At 36.0% G+C, this 22,650-nt stretch overlaps 1 protein-coding gene across 1 annotated transcript in view; it reads right to left on the bottom strand.

The window, feature by feature from the left end:
* Positions 1 to 22,650, bottom strand: part of DOK6 (docking protein 6) — a 239,593-nt gene that overhangs the window by 36,761 nt on the left and 180,182 nt on the right. Inside the window, exon 7 of the mRNA XM_063397353.1 lies at positions 2,817 to 2,934. Coding sequence (XP_063253423.1) covers positions 2,817 to 2,934 — 118 coding nt within the window. The remainder of the gene's footprint in view (positions 1 to 2,816; positions 2,935 to 22,650) is intronic.

Below are 22,650 nucleotides of genomic sequence, written 5' to 3'. Positions count from 1 at the left end.
AGGTTACTCTTGGCTTCTCATTTTTATAATTTCTTAGATCTTAATGTATGATAGCATATTAATGCATGTTTATCTTCTGTTGAGCTCAAAGTTTTTTAGAGCTCTCTATTATTTATGAAAACATATAATTCATGTATGTCATATTCAGGTATGCACAAAAATGGTGTAGAGCTCTTTTTCCTCAGTTAGTTAAATTTCTCTTTGATAAAAAATATTTAAGGACACTATTAAATTTCTGAACAGTAATTAAAGACAATATTTGGATTATCAAGAGAAACTAACTCATCTCATTTTAAAATATTTTGTGCAACCTGTGTTATTTTAGCTGTATTATTCTGTGTATTAATCTCTACAGGTCTCTACATGTAAGTATTGTCATGGGCTAATGGAGCACAATAGACCCAACACTCATTTATTGAAATGCCTTTTTTCATCTGAAATGTAGTTTTTAAAAAAACAAAAATCACAAAACCCACTACCTTCTTACTTCATAGCATACTCATTATCAGATCAACACACACTACTAATTAAGTTAAATTTGACTGCTAAATAACTCCCAAAGAGCCAATTTATCTAAGGTAGTAGGAGCACATATTCATTTCTCCTTATACATCACCAGCTGTTAGTAATTAAATTCTAGTCACTTCAGAGTGCAAGTTTGAAATAATTGCCATGGTGGAAACACTTGTACTTAGCAGTGAGCTTGGCTACTGCTTTACTGATGCTGATAGTCACCTGGATATAGGTAGACACCACTCTGTTTATTTCATTTTAGAGTTTGTGAGATATTCAGAGGTACGTGAGGAGTTTTCAGATTTGTTTCTTGAATGTTCAAAGTTTTGTCATAAATACCCATGAAGTGCAGAACCAAGTTTGATGGACCGTTCTTTAAAGAAAACTTCTCTCTGAAGGTGTAACACACCTTTTGAAGCTCAGAGGAGATTACAGCAGCAGAAAGGGATTCTTCCCTCTGCAGCAGCTCCCCTCAGCTGGCTGTTCTAGGTGAGGGTTGAAGTGATGCTTGCAATCTGCTTCCTTGCTACCCACCTTCCACCCACCACTACAGAGCTTCTGTGGGCTGCTGCTTTGACAACCCTGCAGTGCAAAGACTATTGGTATGACAAGGCCTTGGGAGGAAAAGGTGTACTTTGCACTCGCTTCACTTTCTGTACAAATTCATTGCTTTTAATTAGTAATTGTAATCATTTTAATTAGTAATAGCAGCAGAAGGTTCAAAGAGATTTTCATTACAGATAATGAATGATAGTCTCACATGGAAAAGTTCTGCAGCCGGAGTCTTCTGGATGTGCTGGTAAGACTGAATTAGTCTCTCCTGAAATCAACTACACTTTCTCAAGCTTCAGTCATCATAGCACATATAAGAAAAATGAAAATCTTAAGTTCTGAAATATTTATTAATCCCACATTTCAGTGGAAATGTGAATAAAATCTGCATATTTCCAGAAAGTAAAATTCTTGCATTTTTAATAATCCTTTTCCAATATGATGAATCCTGCTCAGATAGGTGGTATAGATATTGTAATTATTACTTTATAGTTTTGCTTTCCTTTATTTTGAAGGCCATGTATAAGGAAGAAAAATTGTAGTGTGAATATAACAGATTTACTGTCTTGCTGATGAAGAAAAGACACATCAAGAACACAAGAAGAGGAAACCTAATATCTCTACAAACAAATTTCTTTTTTGCATTCTTATTATGTCCATGAAAAAATATCAGTGATATGATGAAATCTCTAGGGTGATGTACAAGTATAACTTCTTTCACAAACAGCTTCTGGAATAAAATTTTCTATTTTCCATTACTGGTATTTAAATGTAAGACTATAACCATGATTAAAAATTAACTTTGCTCTATGGAGAATGATGGGAAACAAATGCTGTACCCTTTAATGACTCACCCACTGAATGCACAGTTCACCTGCTGGTTTTAATTTATGTGATAATTTACGAAACAAAACATTCAATGTCCTTCATCAATATACTGCATTTCACTTATTTTCATGAAAATAGGTACTGTTTCCTTGCATTGGGTGCTCTTGTTTGTAAGCAGTTTCTAACCTCCTATTTAAATGTAAATTGTTTATGCAAACAGATTATTAATAGAGAAATAAAATGAAATCCTTAAGGCCTTTAGAGATAATACAGTGATATGTTTATGAAAGGTTCTTTTTAAAAGGTCTACATTTTAAATGTAACAATAATTTCATTTTCCTAAAATATACAAATCAATTTCAGCTTAAGAGCAATGAATCATCATAATCAAGTTGTGCTAATTATACCATTTAAAGGCTTTAGCAAATCTAAACATATGAAAAAAAAACCATAGACAGAAGAAGATGATTTATTGAAAGCCTGTAAGTTAGTTGAGTCAACAGTTCACATATACGATTTACCAAGAATAGCTCTTCTTCCTAGAATTACTTTGTTTTAATCTTGCAACTCATATAGCCACTTTATGTAGATTTAATTAGGCACCCTGAGGTTGCCCAAATACTTGCCCCATCTTATTGGTAGAAAATGCTAAAACAAACTGACATTTATTAGCTCCTGAGAAGCTACATTGAGCCAAATTGTCTTTCCAGCTTTATGTGGTGATCCTGGAAATAATTTTCACCATTAGTTTACAAAATGACTAAAAGAAACCTGTTTTATGTAAATTTGAGAGTCCTGCTGAGGTTCCTGACAATTGATAAAATGAAATGGAGAGCAAATAACCAGTGCAAATAAGAAGCAATTTGCATGAATTCTGGCGAAATGGAAAGAAGCAAATGGATATGGCATTATAAGCAACTTGCCTTGTAAACTGTAGATTTCTCCAACGCTGTTCTGCCGGGTGATGTGATGCCAGTATGCACTGCGAGGAAGTGAGATCGACTTGGATAAAGTCATTGGTTCAGACAGACTGGTCTGGAGCTAAAAGCCAGAGCAAACATAAATGGAAGGTCACACATAAGCATACCTGATAAATAATATCAAAACTGTAAATTGACCCTGTGTTGTCACGAACAGATCATTTTCTGCATTACCACAGGTTTTATACAATCATTAAACTGTGTTACAAGCATCAGCACTGTGAATGCTCAGGAAAAAGCTGCAAAAGGGTATCTGGGTCTATCCTTTCATTAGCAGAGGTTAATATTAGAACATCAGAATACATCCCTATTTATCTACAGCTATTCCTCTTGCTGCCAGGGTTTTGTTATTTTCTTTAACTTTATGATAATGATGGATTAACATATGCCTGAATTCTAAAACTCCTCTGCAATCACATTTCCTTTTGGTCATTTAGCCTGCATATTGGACTGAATACCCAGAAAGACGCTAAGAGAGAATCTGAGACAACCAGCAGAGAATCAGCAATGGAGAGTAATTAATCTTCTAATCCTCCTTTGAAGGGGAGGCATCTCATCACCAGTGGCAAGCTCCAGCTTCAAGAGCCGATTTTCCTGGTCTGGGGGACTTGATGTGACTGAAATTGTGAACTGCATGGTAAGTGTCTCTGTGTACAAGAGCTACAGCACAGAAACCTGACAGGAGGAATGTCAACTTTATTAGAGATCTCTGTCTCCAACAAACTATTAATATGAGTGAAAGACAAGACAACACTATAGAAAAAAAAGAAAGATGAAGAATTGTGCATTCTGGCAACATCTTTGGATATTCCTGTTATGCTTTCTGTGTCTAGAAGAAAAGAGAATGCACCTGCAAACTTTTTGTATCTCTGGCTTTAGAGAATATAAAATGTGATCAATAATTTTTGGGATCTAACAAATCATCATAACACTGAGAGCCTAATTTTCTCAGAGGATGCCTGAAAAGATCAATACTGAAGGATCAATTATGTCTGAAGATTTAGAATGAAAAACCTCTTTGTTTCCGGGGAGGCACCAGGATGGTACTCAGTAAGGGTGTGCCTAGAAACTCATTTGCAGAGAGTTCAGCTATAGAGCAGAAGGTATTCAAGGTTTGGATCATTTACTCTAGGTTTAGTCATTGGTTCCTAGGGATTCCTCATTCAGAATCATAATGCCAAATTAAAAAAATCCCTTTTTAACTGTACAAACTCATATTATTTTGTAATTTAAATCTCTTCTCGCCCCCAAAAAACAATATTTAGAGACAGCATCTAAAATTTTAGATCCAAAGATCTAAAATTATTTAAATTTCGAGTATTAACACAAACTGACACATGGAATATATTTTGCTTCAGATCAATCTGCTGTAATTACTTCTGTTGTTGTTTTCTTGAGAACTGTCATCAAAATAACTCCCAGTCTACAGATAATGTCTTTTCTGCTCATTTATAGCCAAGTATTACATTTCATTTGTCAGTGGTGCAGATCATGACTCGAAGCTATTTGATATGAAGGAAAGAGCTTGCAAAAGCATTTAGTCCATTAAAAAAGAAGTTTGAAAGCATTATCAGAGGAATTCAAGTTTTAGGGAGACTTGGGGGTTTAAAATTTATTGATACACAGAATTTCCTTTATTGTAGAGATCATGAAAGTAATGAACCCTCTATATTATTTTACCATGTTTGTAATTTTGATTACAAAGGGTAATTTTGATGAAGATTACATAAAATCATTGACCTTCAGGTAAATAAATCATTTACCAATGATTTGTTCATAATTTATTCACTCAAAATGTAAATTAAATGTAAATTAAAGGCAAAACATTTTCTTAGTATGCATTCTGAAAAAAGTAATTCCAATAAATAGAACCACTTTTACTGCAGTTTATTATCTCAAAGTGAAATCCATGGACTGAATGGAGGTGGTTAAACGTACCATCATTCCTGATCTGAGGTGATTAGCTCCTGCCTCATCTGACCAATAGTGATGCAGAAGAACTTTATTAGCACATATTAGAGACTTAGGAGAATAAAAAAAATCTTTTCTGATTATAAAATAAGGTAAGAACTGCTCTAGTGCAGAAGACTGCACTGCAAGCATTCATAATACTTTGTTTCCTCAGATTCTCTAACTAAGGAACAACTTCCGATATCACCTTTTGGGTAAGAATTATCACCATATGCTAACTGCAATGGGACCAGATGAGCTATATTTCTCTGGGGACTCCACAGAGAAAAAAATGATTTCTAGTTTATTATAATATCTTTCTCAGAAAAAACAAACAAACAAACAAAAAATAACAAAAGAAAACAAAACCAACCAACCAAACAAAAACCCCACCACCCTTTCAAAATAAAATATCTTTTTTCTTCTTGAGATTTTAAAATAGAAACATAAACCTTTGGATTTGAAGACTTGTATGTCATATAAAGGATGATAATATTAATTTATCTATGAAGTTATTTTTACTGAATAGTAGACTACCATTAGCTATAATTTTTCTTTTTATCTTTTCTATCCATATAAAAAAATTGTTGATCAAATGTAATTGACAATGACAGAATGCTTACTTCTACAAACTGCTGTCAGTAAAAAATATTCCTGTCTTCAAAGAAAAGTGAATAATATATTGACAGAAACCCATTTTCTCTGGAGAACATCTTATATATTACACTGTGGATGTTTCAGACAAAAAAAACCTTGTAACAAAGGTGAAGACAGCACATTAAAACATCCATATAATCAATTGTTCATATACTACTAGATAGCTCTTTTGTATATTAATAATTACAAGGTAAACTAATATTTAAAGTACAGAGATCTACTGTTTCAGAATCCCTTTTCCCCAACTGTAAATTAAATTCTGATAGTTAACAAAATTAAAATAGAAAAACAAAACCAACAAACAACTTGTAAATCAGGGAAGATTTACAAAACTGTTTAACTCGTAAAAAATTAGGCACACAGGTTCAAGACCTCTGGTGTTCCAGACCAGTGAAAGAGATCAAAATTATAAGTTCAGAGACTTTGTCCTCCATTTTTTTTTTTGTCTTTTTACAATGCCTCATTAAAAAATAACTGGCTTCTCCTCTACACTTTTTTGAAGCACCTAATGCAAACAGAGAACTTTTCACTATGGAAAATCAAGTAAATAACCTTTAAATTTTCTTTTTTTCTCAAAGCAGGTAGACCATCCTGCACAGATTTATTACGGTCCTTAATTTAACAAAAAATGTAACAATTAAAAATATATTTTAAAATTATTTCACCTATCTCATTAAGCCTGTTTACAATGTAGAAAATTAAAACAACATCTCTGAGTCTGGATTTTTTCTTACATAACCGGCCAATATTCAGCTGTTGTTTCCAACACCAACACATTTTTCTCAGGAGCTGGCAAAACAGGCTCAGATGCACTAGCAGCAACTGTACTGAAAGGGCCCATAATGACAAAGATAGCAAAGACACACAGAAGAAATAAATGTTTCTATCTGGGAATGACTTGGAGATGATTCTGCTCCTCTACTTGGCTCTGATGAGATCCCACCAATAGTAGTGTCCAGCTCTGGGGTCCTTTAGTATAAAGACAGGCAATTCTGGAGCAGATCCAGAGGAGGGACTCAAAAATGACTAGAGGGCTGGAACACCTCTCCTGTTAAAACAGACTAAGAAAACTGGAGTTCAGACTGGAGATACTCAGGGAGAAAGTTTTTCTTTCACAAGGGAGACCTTTTTGTGAACTTTTGGTACTTTGCCAGAGCCTATAAGAAAGCTGGGCCTTTTAGCAGGGCCTCTTGTAACAGGACAAGGAGCAAGGGTTTTAAATTAAAAGAGGGTAAATTTAAATTGGACACGAGGAAGAATTTTTTATGATGGAGGTGGTAAAACACTGGCATTGGTTGCCCAGAGAATTTGTGGATTCCTCATCCCTGGACACATCCAAGGTCAGGTTGCACTGGGCTCTGAACAACCTGGTCTGGTTCAAGATGTTCCTTCTCATTGTAGGGGCTTGGACTAGAGGGCCATTAAAGGTCCCTTCCAACCCAAGGCATTCTCTGATTTCACAGAGAGTTGTTTTGCTGTGTTGCATCTATGTACTGGTCTTAAGAGAGGAAAGTAAAAGCGATATACCAAATTAAACATGCATCTAGAATGAGTTGGCTACAAATATTTCTCAAATCTGATGAGACTTCAGGAAACAGAAACCATAAGCTAGACTTTTTTTCCCTGTTTATGAGGTAGAAAGTGAGAACGGAATTAGAACTTAGGTGAAAAGTAGAAATGCATACATCAAAACCACATCAGCTCAGGGAATTTTGTGGTGGGAATATAAAAAACCCCAAATAATCACTAAAGCATTTTTGTTATCTGACATGAAGCACCTAGTAGTTAGGTTTCATCCATTTCTCCCAGAATATATCTGATAAAATACCTTTCATACAGTGAACATTACATTTCTTTCCTGTATCCAAATCCAATATCCAAAACCAAAATATCCAAAATATTGAGTCACATGAAATCTTTGTTTTGCCAGTGACAACTTTATTATTCTTACAGGTCTATTTGATTAAAAAAACTTAAAAAACAGCATGAAGTCTATTAATGTAGCACTGGAAGAAGTTTCCCATATTTTTCATTATTGTTCTTCCATGAAAGGCTTAAAGACTAAATTTTCTTTTAATTCCCATAGGCACCTCCATTGACTTCAATAGATTTGTTACTCTGATATCAATAAAGAACACAATTCCAAGAATGGAGTATCTTAACTGTATTAGGGTTCTGAGCTTTGATCTTTTTAGCATATTATTCTCTTTTTTCTTTTTTTTTTTTTTTTCATTAAAAAGTCAAAATACTGAGGGTGACAGAAAATACATTTGGCTTGAGGAGACAAACTGAGCAATTTATAGTTCATCCCATTTTTTTTTTAGTCTACAATAAGGACAGTTGGCTTTTTACAGATATGCTCTGAAAATAGGTTAGTTTATTATGGATAAAACTGTCTCATTTCAAATTCTCATTAGTGTCTTTAAGCAAATAGCAAGAGAACTAGGTCACAGAAAACTAACGAGAGCTGTAGTCTAGAAATATAAATTGAACATCATTATTTAGATTTCTTTTCCTTCTAACTGTAAAGAAGGTTACTTTGTGTGTTATGCCTTGAAGAGAAAGAGGGCTTAAGAAATATATTTCACCTCACAAGTGTCAATGAGCTGACACAGACTCATTTCACTGGTATCCACAGTAAAAAAATTACTAGAGTTTAAGAATCACACAATCTAGTAGGTAGCATTAGCTCAGATATCATCAGAGTTAGAGAACAAGCAGGAGAAATTTTCTGGGTTTGGGTTTTCAAAAAAGTTTTTCATTTTCTCATCATGACCAAAAAAAAGGGTATCACGTTTGGCTTTTCTGCATAAGCAGAAAAGCAGTTGTCCCATATTCAACTTGTATACTATGACACATAGATCTATTTTACAAAACCCAGTTCTCATCCAGTAGTGTAAAGCAGACTGTTTCTTCTTCAGCACAGGTTTGCCCACATTTCTGTTTAAATCAATTCTCCTGCTCCAAACAATTTCCATCATTTCTAATTCTGTCTTTTCATTGCTCCACTTCCACATTGTTATAAATGTAAGATTTGGAAGTATAATGACTATGCCTTGATCCTTCTTTGCAAATACTTAATGAAACTGGATACAGGATATAGTCCTATGAAATTCTAGTGAGAAAATTCTTTCCTTTGGTGATGTGTTACTAATACTCTTTGGTTATAATTTTTCTGTAGCCCTTTGTTCACAATCACTTAGCTTGCCTAGAACATAGCTATGTTCTTTTATATATATATTATTTGGAATGTGTTCATTACTTAAATATGTCTACTATTAATAAAAACACTTATAGGTATCAACATACTATTTATTTGCTATTAACTGCTTTATATTTTCACATTTTTATTCAGCTTGCTGTTCCTGACAGAATACATAATATTGGCAAAACCCCCAGCAATATATGATCTCACAAGTCTTCTGAAAACACATGTAGAAAAGTTATCTGTAAAAGTAATTTCAGTGATTTCAGCCTTTATAATATATTTCTAGCATTAAGGTTTTCAGTAGGGATTCCAAACTCGCTTTTACCTTTTGGAGAGTTATTAATCAATTATGGACAAAAAAAAAGAAAATCAAAATAGTAACACTGCTTTGTGGTGCCAGGGTGGATGACAATTATTCTTTGGTGGTGGAATAATACTGTGAATTAATAATAAAGCAATAGTGGAAGAAAAGTATTCTGAAAGGAGATTCAAAGGGGCTGATTGGTTTTTTTTATATTCTTCTTGGCCACACTATAAAGAAAAAACTGGTACAGTTTGCTCCTTTTCTGGTGGAAGTGTGTTGGGGTTTTTTTCTTTTGTTTTTTTCTTTCTTCTAAAAGAAGTTCATAATAGATCAATGTTGCCAGATAGAATGGATTAATGCTGGAGGAAAATCAGATACATTTTACAGCATGTTGGGATTATATTTGTTGAGTGTCAGTAGGGTACGTCTTCACCCATATTCCATCACAAAATTCTGTGTTTGTTCCTTTTATGAAAGAATTGGAGACTGTAATAATTCGTGTGAGGGTAGAAGCTCAGGTTCTTACACTTTGAAAAGGTTTGAGCCATTTTACTATAGATAAGAAATACTTTATCCATTTTTCATTGCATAAAACTGTTCACTAATAATATGGGAGATAATGCCAACATGGAAAGAGCTGAGACTATATCAAGCCAGACTATACTGCAAGTCTTAGTGGAAACAAACACAAAAACTGAGCTAATTTCTTCAAGCAATGCATGCATGTATATAAGTATGCATGATAGAGAATGCAGTATTGCACAGAAGTTATTTGCAGATATTGATTGTCCTTTCTGTTGCCATGAAATAGGAGCCAGCTATGTATGCTTGCAGCTCAGAATGCCAGCCGCACCTGGGCCAGCAGGTGGAGGGCAGGGATTGTCCCTCTCTATTCTGCCTTGGGAGACCCCACATGGAGCACTGCATCCAGCTCCAAGGGCCCCAACACAAGAAGGACAGGGACCTGTCAAAGGAGGAGGCCATGAAGATGATCCGTGGGAAGAAGCACCTCTCCTGTGAGGACAGGCTGAAAGAGCTGGGGTTGCTCAGCCTGGAGAAGAGATGTTATCAATGTTTGTGAATACCCAATGGGATACTGCAAAGAAGACAGAACCAGGCTCTTTACAGTGGTGCTCGGTGACAGGACCAGAGACAGTGTGCACAAGCTGAAACATAGGAGATTCCTGCTGAACATTAGGAAACCCCTTTACTATGAGGTTGAGTATGAACTGGCACAGATTGCCCAGGAAGGTTGTGAAGTGCCTCACATTGCAGATATTCAAAAGCCATCTGGACATGGTCCTGGAAAACCAGCTTTGATGGCACTACTTGAGCTAGGGGGTTTGGACAAGAGATCCCTTCCACCCTCAGCCAGTCTGTGATTGTCATTTCCAAAATTATAGAGAAGGTTCTACTGAATAGGGAGACTCCCAGATCTGTCTTCTGAAGAGTGTAAAGATAAATAAGTTGAGGTAGAAAAGAACGAACTGAAACGCATCAGTTAGAGAGATAAAAGAAAGAGACCATCAACAAAGACTTGTCTTCTTCATTCAGGGCAAGTATTTTCTGGGTAATTCATCCTTGAGAGTTACGGAGCTCCAGAAAGGGCTTTTTCATGAGGTTTGTCAAGTCAGAGCTAAAAATAGTGAGGCTTGCTCTCAGTGCTGACATACAAGTCTTGTATTCCTTCCTCTGTCTGTTTTTCACTTTCCTTGCTCTGCTGAGTAATCCTCTCTCTTCCAAAGCTACTAGAGTCTGACCTCAACCTGAAATGCTCTGGCAAAGTCTTCAAAGTATGAGATTTTTTCATGGAATTACTTGCCAAAAGATATGACATATCTTAAACAGATATTTGGGACACTCAAAGTCTCAGTGTTTTACTTGAGAATATTGTAAGGACAGCCTTTCTGACCTCAGAAGTTTGCTTTAGAACTGGTGTGGTAGAAGCCATGGCTTGAAAAATGTCTCTTGGTGGAGAACAGACTTGAAAACCTCTCTCTAGCATGTGGCAAGAAAGGTGAAATATGGATGAGCACAGACTGTCCCTAGCTGGGAGAACTCCACTTGAATAAGTTTGGGGGCTGAAAAATTGGATTGCTAAAAACTGCTACAATCTATATTCACTGTTCACTGCACAGTTATTTGACTTTCATTATTTCTAATAAAGCAAATGACTTGGACCTCATGAGATTTCTCAAGAAGTTTTTTTCCTATTGTCTAGAACAGATCGGTAGTTTCCAATTACACGTATTTGTGGAAATCACATTTCTTTTTCCTTCTTCATTTCGGTATACAGAAATTGCTGACCAATGAACTTTAATAAAATGACAGAAAGACAATTTTATGAATACCTCCTGAAACAGTAATCATCAATAACTTTTCATGAATATTCCTCATTAAGCTTATCATTGCGTGACTTCAGTATTCAGTGACACACATGGTCTGGCTGACCTCTATTTCTGACATTTTCAGAAGTTAGTTTTATATGTCATACAAAGACATTTCAATTAAAAACAAGAAATAGCAAACCTAGAATACATTAAAATTACTATTACGTGGTAAAGTCTTCTCAGACTCTTCACTATCTTCCAAAAGAAAATGGTTCCTTCCTTTTAACTAGTTACTTTTAGACATTTAAATGCATCTTGACTCACACATACTGGGGCTACTTATATATATGCGATGCACATATATAAATTATTAAGTTTTAGCTTTGAAACATACTGTATTTTGGGGGGTAGGGGGCAAGGTAGGTATATTCCTGCACATTTGAACACACAAATAAACATATTAATTTAATTTAAGGAGATATATTCATTAATAATTAAGTATTTACTTTAGTAGCTGCACAGCCTTTAATGACTTTTTACAGGTTTAAAATCAACTGAGAAGCTGGTGTATAAAAATAAAGGGCTATTCTCTTCCACTGTGTGTCCTCACACACAGGGATCACACCACAATCATGTATGTAGATAGGCAGAGCCAGAGCATTCCTGACATTGTTCTTCTAAAATTGAAATAAGCTATCATTAAAAAGCAATACATACACTTCTAAAGAAATAGACATCATGTATATTTGGAAATATTTGGGGTTTTGTGGCTCAGAAACAACTTGTAGTGAGAGACACGAATCTGTGAATCACAATTCAAATTTCTGCACATAAAAGAAACCAGTGTAATTTTTGCTTCCTTACTGATGTGTATTTACTAGTATAGCAGAAGAAGCTGCAAATCAGGAATTCAGTTTGGAAAGGTTTGAGACAGAGAAGTGTTCATAGATTGCTTTGTCTTTCCATATACTTGCATCAGCCTAATAAATTCTACCATTAGCAACCTTTCTTCACCTAATTTCATTTTCAGACAAAAAACAGGCGGTTTTTTTTCTGCTGGTAAAAGTTGCTTAGCATAGTAGAAGTTGTACATACATGATCCCATGCCATGCAATTCAAGCCTTTTCAAATCCATAGCTGCTGCTTAATGAAACCATCCTTTGCCTGTTTCAGCTTCACAAAACAAAGGAAATAGAATTATACTCGTTGCCATGGAAATCTGTAACTCCGTTGCTTTTTTTCCTTCATGTAATACAAAATGTATGTAAAAGTGAGCACCAAACAGTATGTGAGAACACATCACAGAAATACCATCATTTTACAAAGGATTCTACAAAATCTCTCAGGTAGTAGCAACTGCAACTTTTACCACTGTATTCTACAAGGAAATGGTTAAGAATAATGAAGAGAAGAACCCTTGCTGATTTATCAATGGATTTTGAATCACAAAGACTGTAGAGATGTGCATTCAACAGCCAGTCATACGAATCCATATGAATCTTGCCTGGCAGCTGCCTTTATGGAAATGGATTCTGACAGACTGAATATGCTATGAGGCCAGCAGCTTTTACCCTGAGACAGTCATAAGAAACAGAGAAACGGATGCTTCTGCCATAGCATGGAACATCTTCATTAATTCCTTGCTGCTGAATGCTAAAGAACTGAAATATTTTTGAGAAACCTGTTCCTGCAGTTGACATGGAACAGTACTTCATTGCATTTAACATCTTCATCTCCAATGTGGGCAGTAGGATAGAATTGACTCTTAGCATATTTGGGTATGACATCAAACCAGGGGGAATAGTCAAACACCCAGACAAGAGGGCTTCTATTTCAGCAAAGCAGAGGGAAAGGCTGACAGGACTGTCATGGAGTTCAGCAATGACAGATGTCAGTGCTGTAACTGGGCCAGGGCAACTGCACACAAGTACAGTTTGGGGACTGACTTGCTAGATAAAACTTTGCCAAAAAGAACTAGCTGTCCTGGTGATAATGTTAATGACCAGTGTGTCAATGCAGTGATGGAGGCTGAGGACACACTGGACCACATTAGCAAAAACATAACCAATACAATCAGAGAAGCCCCATTTCCCCTCTGTCTGGCAATTGAGAGACTACATCTGGAAGTTTTGCTATGTTCACAAAGTCTTCAGGTCTGAGCCCAGGCACAAGAGGAATATCAAGCTGGAGAGAGCCTGGCAAAGAACCTTTAAGAAGCAGAATATGATCAGTGACGCTGGATTAAATGTCTAATGTTTATCCACCATGAGAAAGCAAAGGCTAAAAGAAATCTAAAGCCATTTTTTTCTCTTTCTTCTGAAAAATATGTTGCAGAGAGACTGTCGCCAGAGATGCACAGTGAAAGGACAAGAGTCAACAGGCTGTGGCAAGGGAAATTTGAGACAAACTTAAAGAAAAAATCCTTCACAGTGTGAACAGCCAAGCGCTGGAATGAGCACCCGTAATCTGTGTCACTGGGGGTGTTCAAAACTTGACTGGATAAGACCCTAGATAAAACTTTATCTAGTTTTGATGCTGCACCTGCTCTGAACAGGCAAGTAGGTGAGCTGACCACCCTTCCAATGCCAGTATTTGTGATCCTGTATTCAATGGGTTTGAAAACTTGGGAGCTAATGAGATGTGCCGTGCCATTGAATTAGACTGACATTTTGCTGACTGCAGTAGCTGCATGTCTCTGTGTAAGACAGCTACTGTGGTTAGTGAAATAATGCCAAACCAACAGAACAGAGCCTATAGTCTCCACTACTGCGTAACAACTCTCCTCAACTAGATTCCTGCACAGCTGATAAATAAAAACTCTTAGTATGGCTGGCATCACATAAGGCATCAGTAGCACAAGGACAACGACCCAAAGATGAGAGAAAAAAAGAACATAACCAACCTCTATCTGGATAGGCTTTGATAAATACATATTAAAAGGTTGAATGTACTTGGAAAAGTTTCTGTATATTACATATGGCTTTTTTAGATACTCAGTCTTCAGTCTAATCAGAGAGATTATAAATAATTTTCATATTAGGTTCCCTGTCATCCTTTTAAAAAGTAATAGAAGCAGAGAAAAAACACAAAATTAAGACATAGGGTGAACTTCACCTAATTTTTGTCCTACCAACAAGTACCTGATGAGCCAAAGCACAAAAAGCACAGGAGGGAATTACAATGTAACTTTAGGGCTGTTATGAGAAAATTTGATCCCTTCTCAGATTATTACTTTTTATAATTCTACTATTCTCTGAAAAGCACAGTACCCCTTCTGTAAATCATTGATAAAGAAGTTTTCTATTAATCAGAGACAAGGCCTTAGCTATTCCCTTGAGTGATATAAAGAACTCCTAAACAGAGTTACTGCATCAGAGGAAGGCCTTGCTTGACAAGAGACAAAAATGATGCTATAATTCAAAAGACTGATGAAAACTATGTGAAAAATACCTTTTTTCAGAAATTAATTCTTCTGTGAATAAGCAACTGACTATGATTAAGGATTTATTTTGTTATTGTCTTGTTTTTGTGCTATGCCTAGCATACAGCTGATTATTCTATGACCTTGGGCAATTCACATACAGCTGAATTTGGCCTTAATCTTTCTGTGCCTGATTTTACTCATTACCATTAATATTATAATAATACCTGTCTCCTGAGAGCATTGGATAACTTCATCAGCTATTATTTTTGCTAATAATAATAGAAGCTCTATAGTTGCTTCATTTTATAAGGAACAGTTTTCTGAAAATAGCAGATATGAGATCAATACTAAATTAAGCCCCCTGCTGAGGTGGTTTTAGGATTATTTTTCAGTAATACTTAAGTCAACATAACCTGCTCCTCTGTTGAGAGGGTTCAATGACGTGAACCTACCAGCACAGTTACACGAGTGAGCTTGTTTAAAGGCACACAAGACAAAAGAAAACCTCCCTTCCATATTAAATGCTTCTCTGAGGTTAGTTAAGGGGAGGGCTGGGCTTCAGGCAGACATACAAGAACCACCGATTGCATAATTACAGCAGCCATTCCTAACTTACAGCTTGTACCACCCACAGCTTTTAGCAAATAAGACTGCTAAACAAATAATCAATTTTGTTTAGGGAAAACTTCTTTGGCTCATTGTTTTCTGCATTTCTGGAAACAAGTATGAATTTCAGCCTGACAATGCCTTTCCAAATACTTTGTTAGCTCTGTAAACATACAGTGTTTGGCAAAACACAAGAAAAGTGGGAAAAAAAATTACAAATTTGCTTATGACACCAACCATCAAATCCTTTCATATTCAAATGCTACTTCATAAAGTTGAAATAAATGATATCTGACACTTAAGAAATAGCTCTTTAAAAAGTGCCCAAAAATGTAGATAGGTGGCTACAGGGATTTTTAAAGTGCTTACACGCTAAATTCTCAGTAGGGTTTGTATCTCTGGATGCCTTACTATGAAAACATCTTATCCCTGCTGCATTTAAACATGCTAACCAGATCACAGTGACTTAAATAGAAACATTCACAGTGCAGCCCAGCTGCATGCAGACATGTCACTGAGGTGAACAGAACAGGGGAGACACTTAATTTCATAGGATTCGTGTATACAGCTTCAGAACGGATTCATAGGATGGAGCAGGCTCCATATAGCACATAAAAAATTGTATCATCTCAGCTGTGAGACACCTTTGCAAATCTTTAAATACAAATTTTGGCTGAGCTCACAGTTTATATTAGCAATAAGGCCGATTTCAATCTGAGTCTTAGATAGGATGACAGACAAATGTTAAAAGAATACAGTAACAATAGACAGAATATTCCAGAATTTTTTATGGAGAAAAGAACAAGAGTAATTTCTCAGCAAGGATGCACATCCATGTGCTAAGATACCTGGGGTTTAGTCCATAGGAGAACTTTAGAGTACCTTTTTGCATTTAAGATCATCCAGCCCTATTGCTATGCATAAGAGAAATTTCAAAATTGTCAAACAAAGGAAGAATTGAATTGTTCCCGCCACACTCTGAATGAAAACCCTCATGACTACTACTGCTTCAAAAACATTCAAAACTCCAGGGCAAGTTTAGTTTCCAAATGGCAAAGCAGCATTTAAATTACATCACCAGCTACCAAAATATTTGACACACTCTTATGTAAGGATTTCCCAGCTCTGCTCTCACACCTACCCACGCCACTTACCTACACACCCCACAAGCCTTTATGTTGTCTGCAGTGTTTGTGACATGAGGAACAGCTCTGTGCCGCCCCCATCACTTTGTAGGAGCAGCTGCACAAACCCTTGGTTGCCATAGTAAGGACTTTCCCTACTCTGTGGTTTCATTCAAACACCCAGCAAAGGGCCAGGAAAGCCAACCTCCTACAGAGCTCCTTGGAGAGTCTGGACTTTACACCTCGTCTTTACACCTCTCGCTGACTGCAAGGTGCCATAAAGGGGCACAGTGAAACCCTGCAGCTGACAGAGAAAGAGGGGTAAAAAAGGTCTCGACTCAGTAAGGAAAGGATAAATGGGAGACTAGTGGCTGTGGAAATCTGAATTTCTTAGTGGGATGAGGTATTTTCTTTTAGAAGGTCAATGGCACCTTCTGCATAGTTTTTGAATGCTGTTGCAGTATTTGGATACGAATAATAGTCCCCCCAATAATGCCAATGAAATAAATCTATATTCAAGACAATATTTTCTTAAATCAGAAAATAAAAGAGGTTCAGTTGAAAGAATCGTTAACTATCATCCAGTCTGAATATCCACAAATTTCCTGCTTTCTTATGAAGCAGTGAATGTTGAAAATAGACTTGTGACATAAGTTTAGGGATTACTTCATCTGAGTACACACAGTTTTCTGAGCCTGAAGGCTAACAAGGAGTCTGGAAAAATTCTAAAAAAATTCTCATAGAAATCCGAGTAAAGAAAAATGTCATTATATGCTTAATGAACCAAGAATCCTATGGAAAATTACCACTACTTGTGGGAATTTGGTTTACAAAAAAAGTACACAGATTCTGACTTAGGAGAAAAAAAACCAAAACAAATTCAAAATTCTTGGTGTTGGTAATCTTGGCAGACAGACTGACCACTGGAGTGTTCCGCTGTGCCACGGGAGGCTTGGACTGGACACTAGGGAGCATTTCTTTTCTGGGAGGATGGTCAAACATTGGAACAGGCTTCCTATAGAGGCACAATGCCTCAAGATGGTCAATCTCTAACAGACATTTGGACAATGCCCTCCAAATTGTGCTTTAACTTTTGGTCAGCCCTGAAGTGATCAGGCAGTTGGACTATGTGACCACTGTATATCCTTTCCAAGAGAAATATCCTATCCTATCCTATCCTATCCTATCCTATCCTATCCTATCCTATCCTATCCTATCCTATCCTATCCTATCCTATCCTATCCTATCCTATCCTATCCTATCACAGAAAAAAGCTTCACGACACCCAGGAAAACCAAGTAAGCAACTCACCAGCTCTGTATTGCAATAAAGCAGCCAGTTTTTTACAGGACTATCAAATTTCTAGACACAAGATATACAGCAACACCATACATAGTTTCAGAGAGGAAGTACAGAACAATATTCAGCTAAGTATGCATGAATAACTGACCTGAGGCTATGCTTTAACTTGCATAAAGTACATGAGTTCATGAATCATCATGTATTCAGAATCTCAGTATTTGAGCTAACACATAATTTGGAAAGAGAAGAAAACATGCTGAGAGACCAATGTGTCATGACATGGGACAATCTTTGGATGAATTGTAGAATTTTGTTCTCCTGTTTCTCATTCAGGAACTGAGTTGATTCAAACACACTCAGGCAGAATTACAACATAAAATAGCTTTGTTATACTAAGTAAATTACAGTGGTGAAATTAAGCCCAAAAGATATGTAAAATGTATTCAGCTAAATATTTCATATATTCGTTGGGTCAGCAACAGCAGCATCTACTAGTATCTCTCTGAAATTTCCCTACTTCACAACTGGAAATAGTAGGTGATAGGCACACCATTGCAAAAAGGCATCAGTAAAAATTGCAAACCAGTCAAAGCTCTGAAGATGCAGTGGCAAAGCTAGGATACTTCAAATAGAAACCATCATGTTAAAATTAAAATTTAGAATATTTGATGTGTTTTTTGATATTTGATCCTGTAATGTTTGATGAGTATGCATTTAGCTTGTGACCAGGTTTGAAACACATGAAGATAAAGATAATACACATTCACAGAGAAAAAAAAAAAATTCACTAATTAACTCATGTTGTTATTTCCTCCAGCCTCATAGTTGTTTTTTTTTTGTTGTTGTTGTTTCTAAGACAATTTACATTATCACTTTTAATTCTATTTAGATTTTTATTAATACTGTGTCTTACAATACTGTAATTTATACTTATCAGACCAGTCTTGTGAAGTACCTTCCTCATCCTGTTCCTTATAAGAAAAATAACATTACTCCCAGTCTTACTTCTTAACTGCCTTCCTCTCCAACATCTCCTTAAGCCCAGTTTCATTGCCTGATATTTGGTACATTGTTTGGTACATTCATTTCCCTGCTAATAATGTCTTTTAAAGAAATAATACATAAACTCATTGATATTATCTTAAAAAAAACCAACAAAAATTTATCATGATGACTCTTTCACTTATATTAAGTTGAATTTTAAAGATAAGACTTGTAAATAATGAGAATAGAAATATGCAGATGCAGTGTTTCATAAAGGTGTTTATTTTCTGGGAAATGTTAAAAAGATCACAATCTAAAATGGCTTTTAGTTCTGCTGCCTATAAAGTAAAACAAATGTTATAGAAAACTTCCAAAGATAATAAGTTATGAAACTTGGGCCATTATAATTTATTCCTGCATTTATACTTCAGTCTTACTGATGTTTGATTAAGTTCAGCTGGCTAACATCCACTTTAGTGCTATCTTATTTAGACTTATTGTTTTACACATTGTAAATTTTTATTCTTTTGAGATTACATAATAAGTTTTTACTGGCAGCTCTTGAAAGAAGTAATTTATAGAGCTACAAAGGTATAAGTATTTCCTCAGAATTCCTCCCTCTTATGTGTAGTCATAACATAGGAAATCTATAGCTCTTAGCCTCCCATTTTCTGCTCTTCAGCAATAGTGAGAGCAGAAGCTACATCAGAAGTGTTTTCAGTGGAAGTTAAATGGCAGAAGATCAAAGCTGGCATTAGAAAGGAAAATCAGGGATTAAAATTCCAATGCCATGTTGTCATCCTAGTGTAGAGGTTAGATAGACAAGTGCTGATGAGAACGCCTGTTCATATGCTGGCGTGTAAAAAACCATCTGAATACTGATCCTTGAAAAAAAATCACCAAACACAACATCATCTCCTGATGGCAAAGAGGAGGATTCTCAGCACTCTTTTAGATGAAGCATTTATGGAGAATGAATTATTCTTTTTCCTTCTCTCTCAGGATAGACAACTGAGAAGATCTAATGGTTCACTGCTGCCTCTGTAAACCAATTCAGTTCGGTAAACCTGAAGAAGCCTGCTCCTTTTAGCCAGGTGTTTTTGGTTTGTTTTGTTGTGTTTTTGCCAAACTAGCGAACTGAATTGGCTCAGTCAGATAAGCACCTAATTTAAGAGAAAGGAAGTTGAAGGAGCTTGCAGTCCAGTCTGGGGACAGGGAAGGGGGTGATAGAGCTGGCTGTTTGACACCCCGACATGCATCTTCCATGTTCAGCGTCAGACTGCAGCTGGGGGGAATACAGGTCATTCCTGAGGCTAACACCTTTTTTGCACAGTAAATTCAAGACCAACAATCCAATCAGACTTCTAAATGCTACAGAGAAAAAACAAAGAACCAACCAAACCAACCAACCAACCAAACAAACAACGGGGTCAGAGGGCAGAGAGGGGGAGGGAGAGAGGAAAAAAGAGGTTTGTTCAGGTGATAAAAGGGAAGCTGCTGTAAATCTCGTGTGGGTAACACAACAGCACCAAATAAAAGCATGTAAATAGAAAGACTGTCATTGTTCTTTTTAATTTGTTATCTTGGAACTAAAACCACTAAAAGCTACTGCAATATTGCCCTCTCTCTCACAAAACAACTACAGAACAGAATGAACATCTGTATTACAGTGATCCATTGAAAAAGCAAAGACTGAAATAAATGAATAAACAGGTAACAATTTCCCTGAAAAGAATTTCAATTTAAGTATTAGCATTGGCCCAAATTTGTAGTGTCCCAAACAAAGCAAGAATAAAACACTATCACTCTGCCAGTGCAACATCTCAAATTCAATCAAGAAAACCACCTGAGCTAAATTAGATCATTGTCCACTTTGCTGATTTTTTGAATAAAATCCAGTCTGCTTTGATCTCAGTAAAACCAATAACCACCTCAAATTCACACCTATGCCAGTGACTACTAATCTTGTATTTCAAGTCTTTCTTCCAGTGTTGTAATTCAAAAGGAAAATGGGCAGAAGATGAAAGTGTGCACATGACTGCCTGCTTAAACTGACTTGGCTTCTCCTGCTAGAGGTGGCAAAGAGGCAGATTTGGTACTGTACAAGCTGCCACAGAACATTTTTGCTTCCAGCCCATGCACCTTCAAAGGTAATGGGAAGAATTAGTTTCCTTCACATGTCTCTCTTGTTAACAGTTATCTAGCATTCTGCTTGGCCCGAACAAAAGATTTTTAGCATAAAAATGATTTTATTGTTTAGCAATCTGAAACAGAATTTTTGGTGCAGGGACCTCCATAAATGGAATAAAATGTGGCCCATGTCAGTCCTCAATACCTTTATTCTTCTAACAGAATTTGTTTTTAAGGATTTCTTTTGCTATTTTTTATTATCAAAGTGATGTACTTTGTATATTTACTTTGAAAGCTGATCATAATCTATAATCATCAACGTTGCTCTAGTAAAAAAAAATCACTTTAATTTCTGTTATAAGCTGTATTCATTTTTTATACTAGATTGTAACCTATATAATCTGGTAAAAATTAAATTAAATGTCAGTGTATTCATTACTTAAAACATATTAAAATTTAGGACAGAACACAAATATTCACAGGAGCCCTTTTCAATAAATGACTCCTAATGATTGGAAGGAAGAAGTAATGATTACTGTTGCATATATTTTCTTTTTGTGATTTGTACAATAATGGATATAGCATTCACCTTTCTTAACTTTTAAAAAAACCTCTAATTTTCATATACATGTATATATCAAAGATTTAATTCAACACTGTTAAACTTGATATTTTCATTACAGAAAGGGTCAGGAAAGAGCAAAATCCCCCAAGTATAGATCTATAGATAAGAAGACCCACAAAATCCCTGATTTAAAATATTCTTTTGCTTGTATTTCAATTTCAGATCTTCTGGAAAAAATAAAAATAGGTATTTGGTGAAATTGTTAGAATTAAATACAATAATAAACAGAATGTAACACGTACTTTATCTATTTGATATTCTAGATTTTAGATTTTGTTTCTAATATGAATAAAACTCAAATGTTGTACATGACACATAGGATCCCTTAAATGCTCAACTCCCCACCTGTCAGAAGCAGCAGAGTTTCCAAATCCAAACTACCATTAGTTTATTAGCTGAAACATAAAATCAACAGGTTTCACAGCCTCTTTTGCAGCGCGCAGAGCAGGCTCTGTGAGCCTCCCCGCTGTCCCCGTGCAGCTCACAGCGCAGCCTCGTCCAGGAGACAAGTGCATCACACGCAGTGTGCCTGGTGAGTCATTCCTGTTCCTCAGCTGCTCTCGCTCGTGGTTTGATATTACAGACCATATGGCCACAGCCCTCACAAATATGGTTTCAAGGAAGTCATCTGATGGCAGGATGGAAACGGCTCTGCAAAGCAGCAAAGCTGCTAACTGATGGGTGGAAGAGCTGAAAGTGATGGTTCTGGAAAAGGAAAATCTTGTATGATCCTGGTCTAAGCATTTATTATGGCAGTATGAAAATGTTCTAATTTCTTTTACTGGTGTAGACACTTTAAAAGCAAACATATTATAAAATAATGATGTGTTTTTCAAACTTTTTTCCTCTTATTCAATCACTTTCTGCCCAGCAGAATGCAGTGGGTTTTTTGCCAGCAGACCTACTACTTCACATAGTGTTTCTTTTATTCTACCTTGTATTGGACTTTCCAGCAATTGCTCCTTATTAATCTTGATTGTAAACTCTCCTCTTACTGCATTTTCTGTCCAAGGTTTGTGCACCTCAACTATTATGCAAAGGCACCTACTTTGTCTAGTTTTATGAAAAAACCCATCTTCTTTTTTTCATAAAGCACCAAAAATGGGCCTTTTTTATGGCTTCTCAGTTCAGGT

This window comes from Prinia subflava, chromosome 1 (assembly GCF_021018805.1).
Source record: "Prinia subflava isolate CZ2003 ecotype Zambia chromosome 1, Cam_Psub_1.2, whole genome shotgun sequence".
Classification (NCBI taxonomy): Eukaryota; Metazoa; Chordata; class Aves; order Passeriformes; family Cisticolidae; genus Prinia; species Prinia subflava.
Note: the sequence above shows the minus strand (reverse complement) of the source record. Positions and strands in the feature narration are given on the sequence as shown.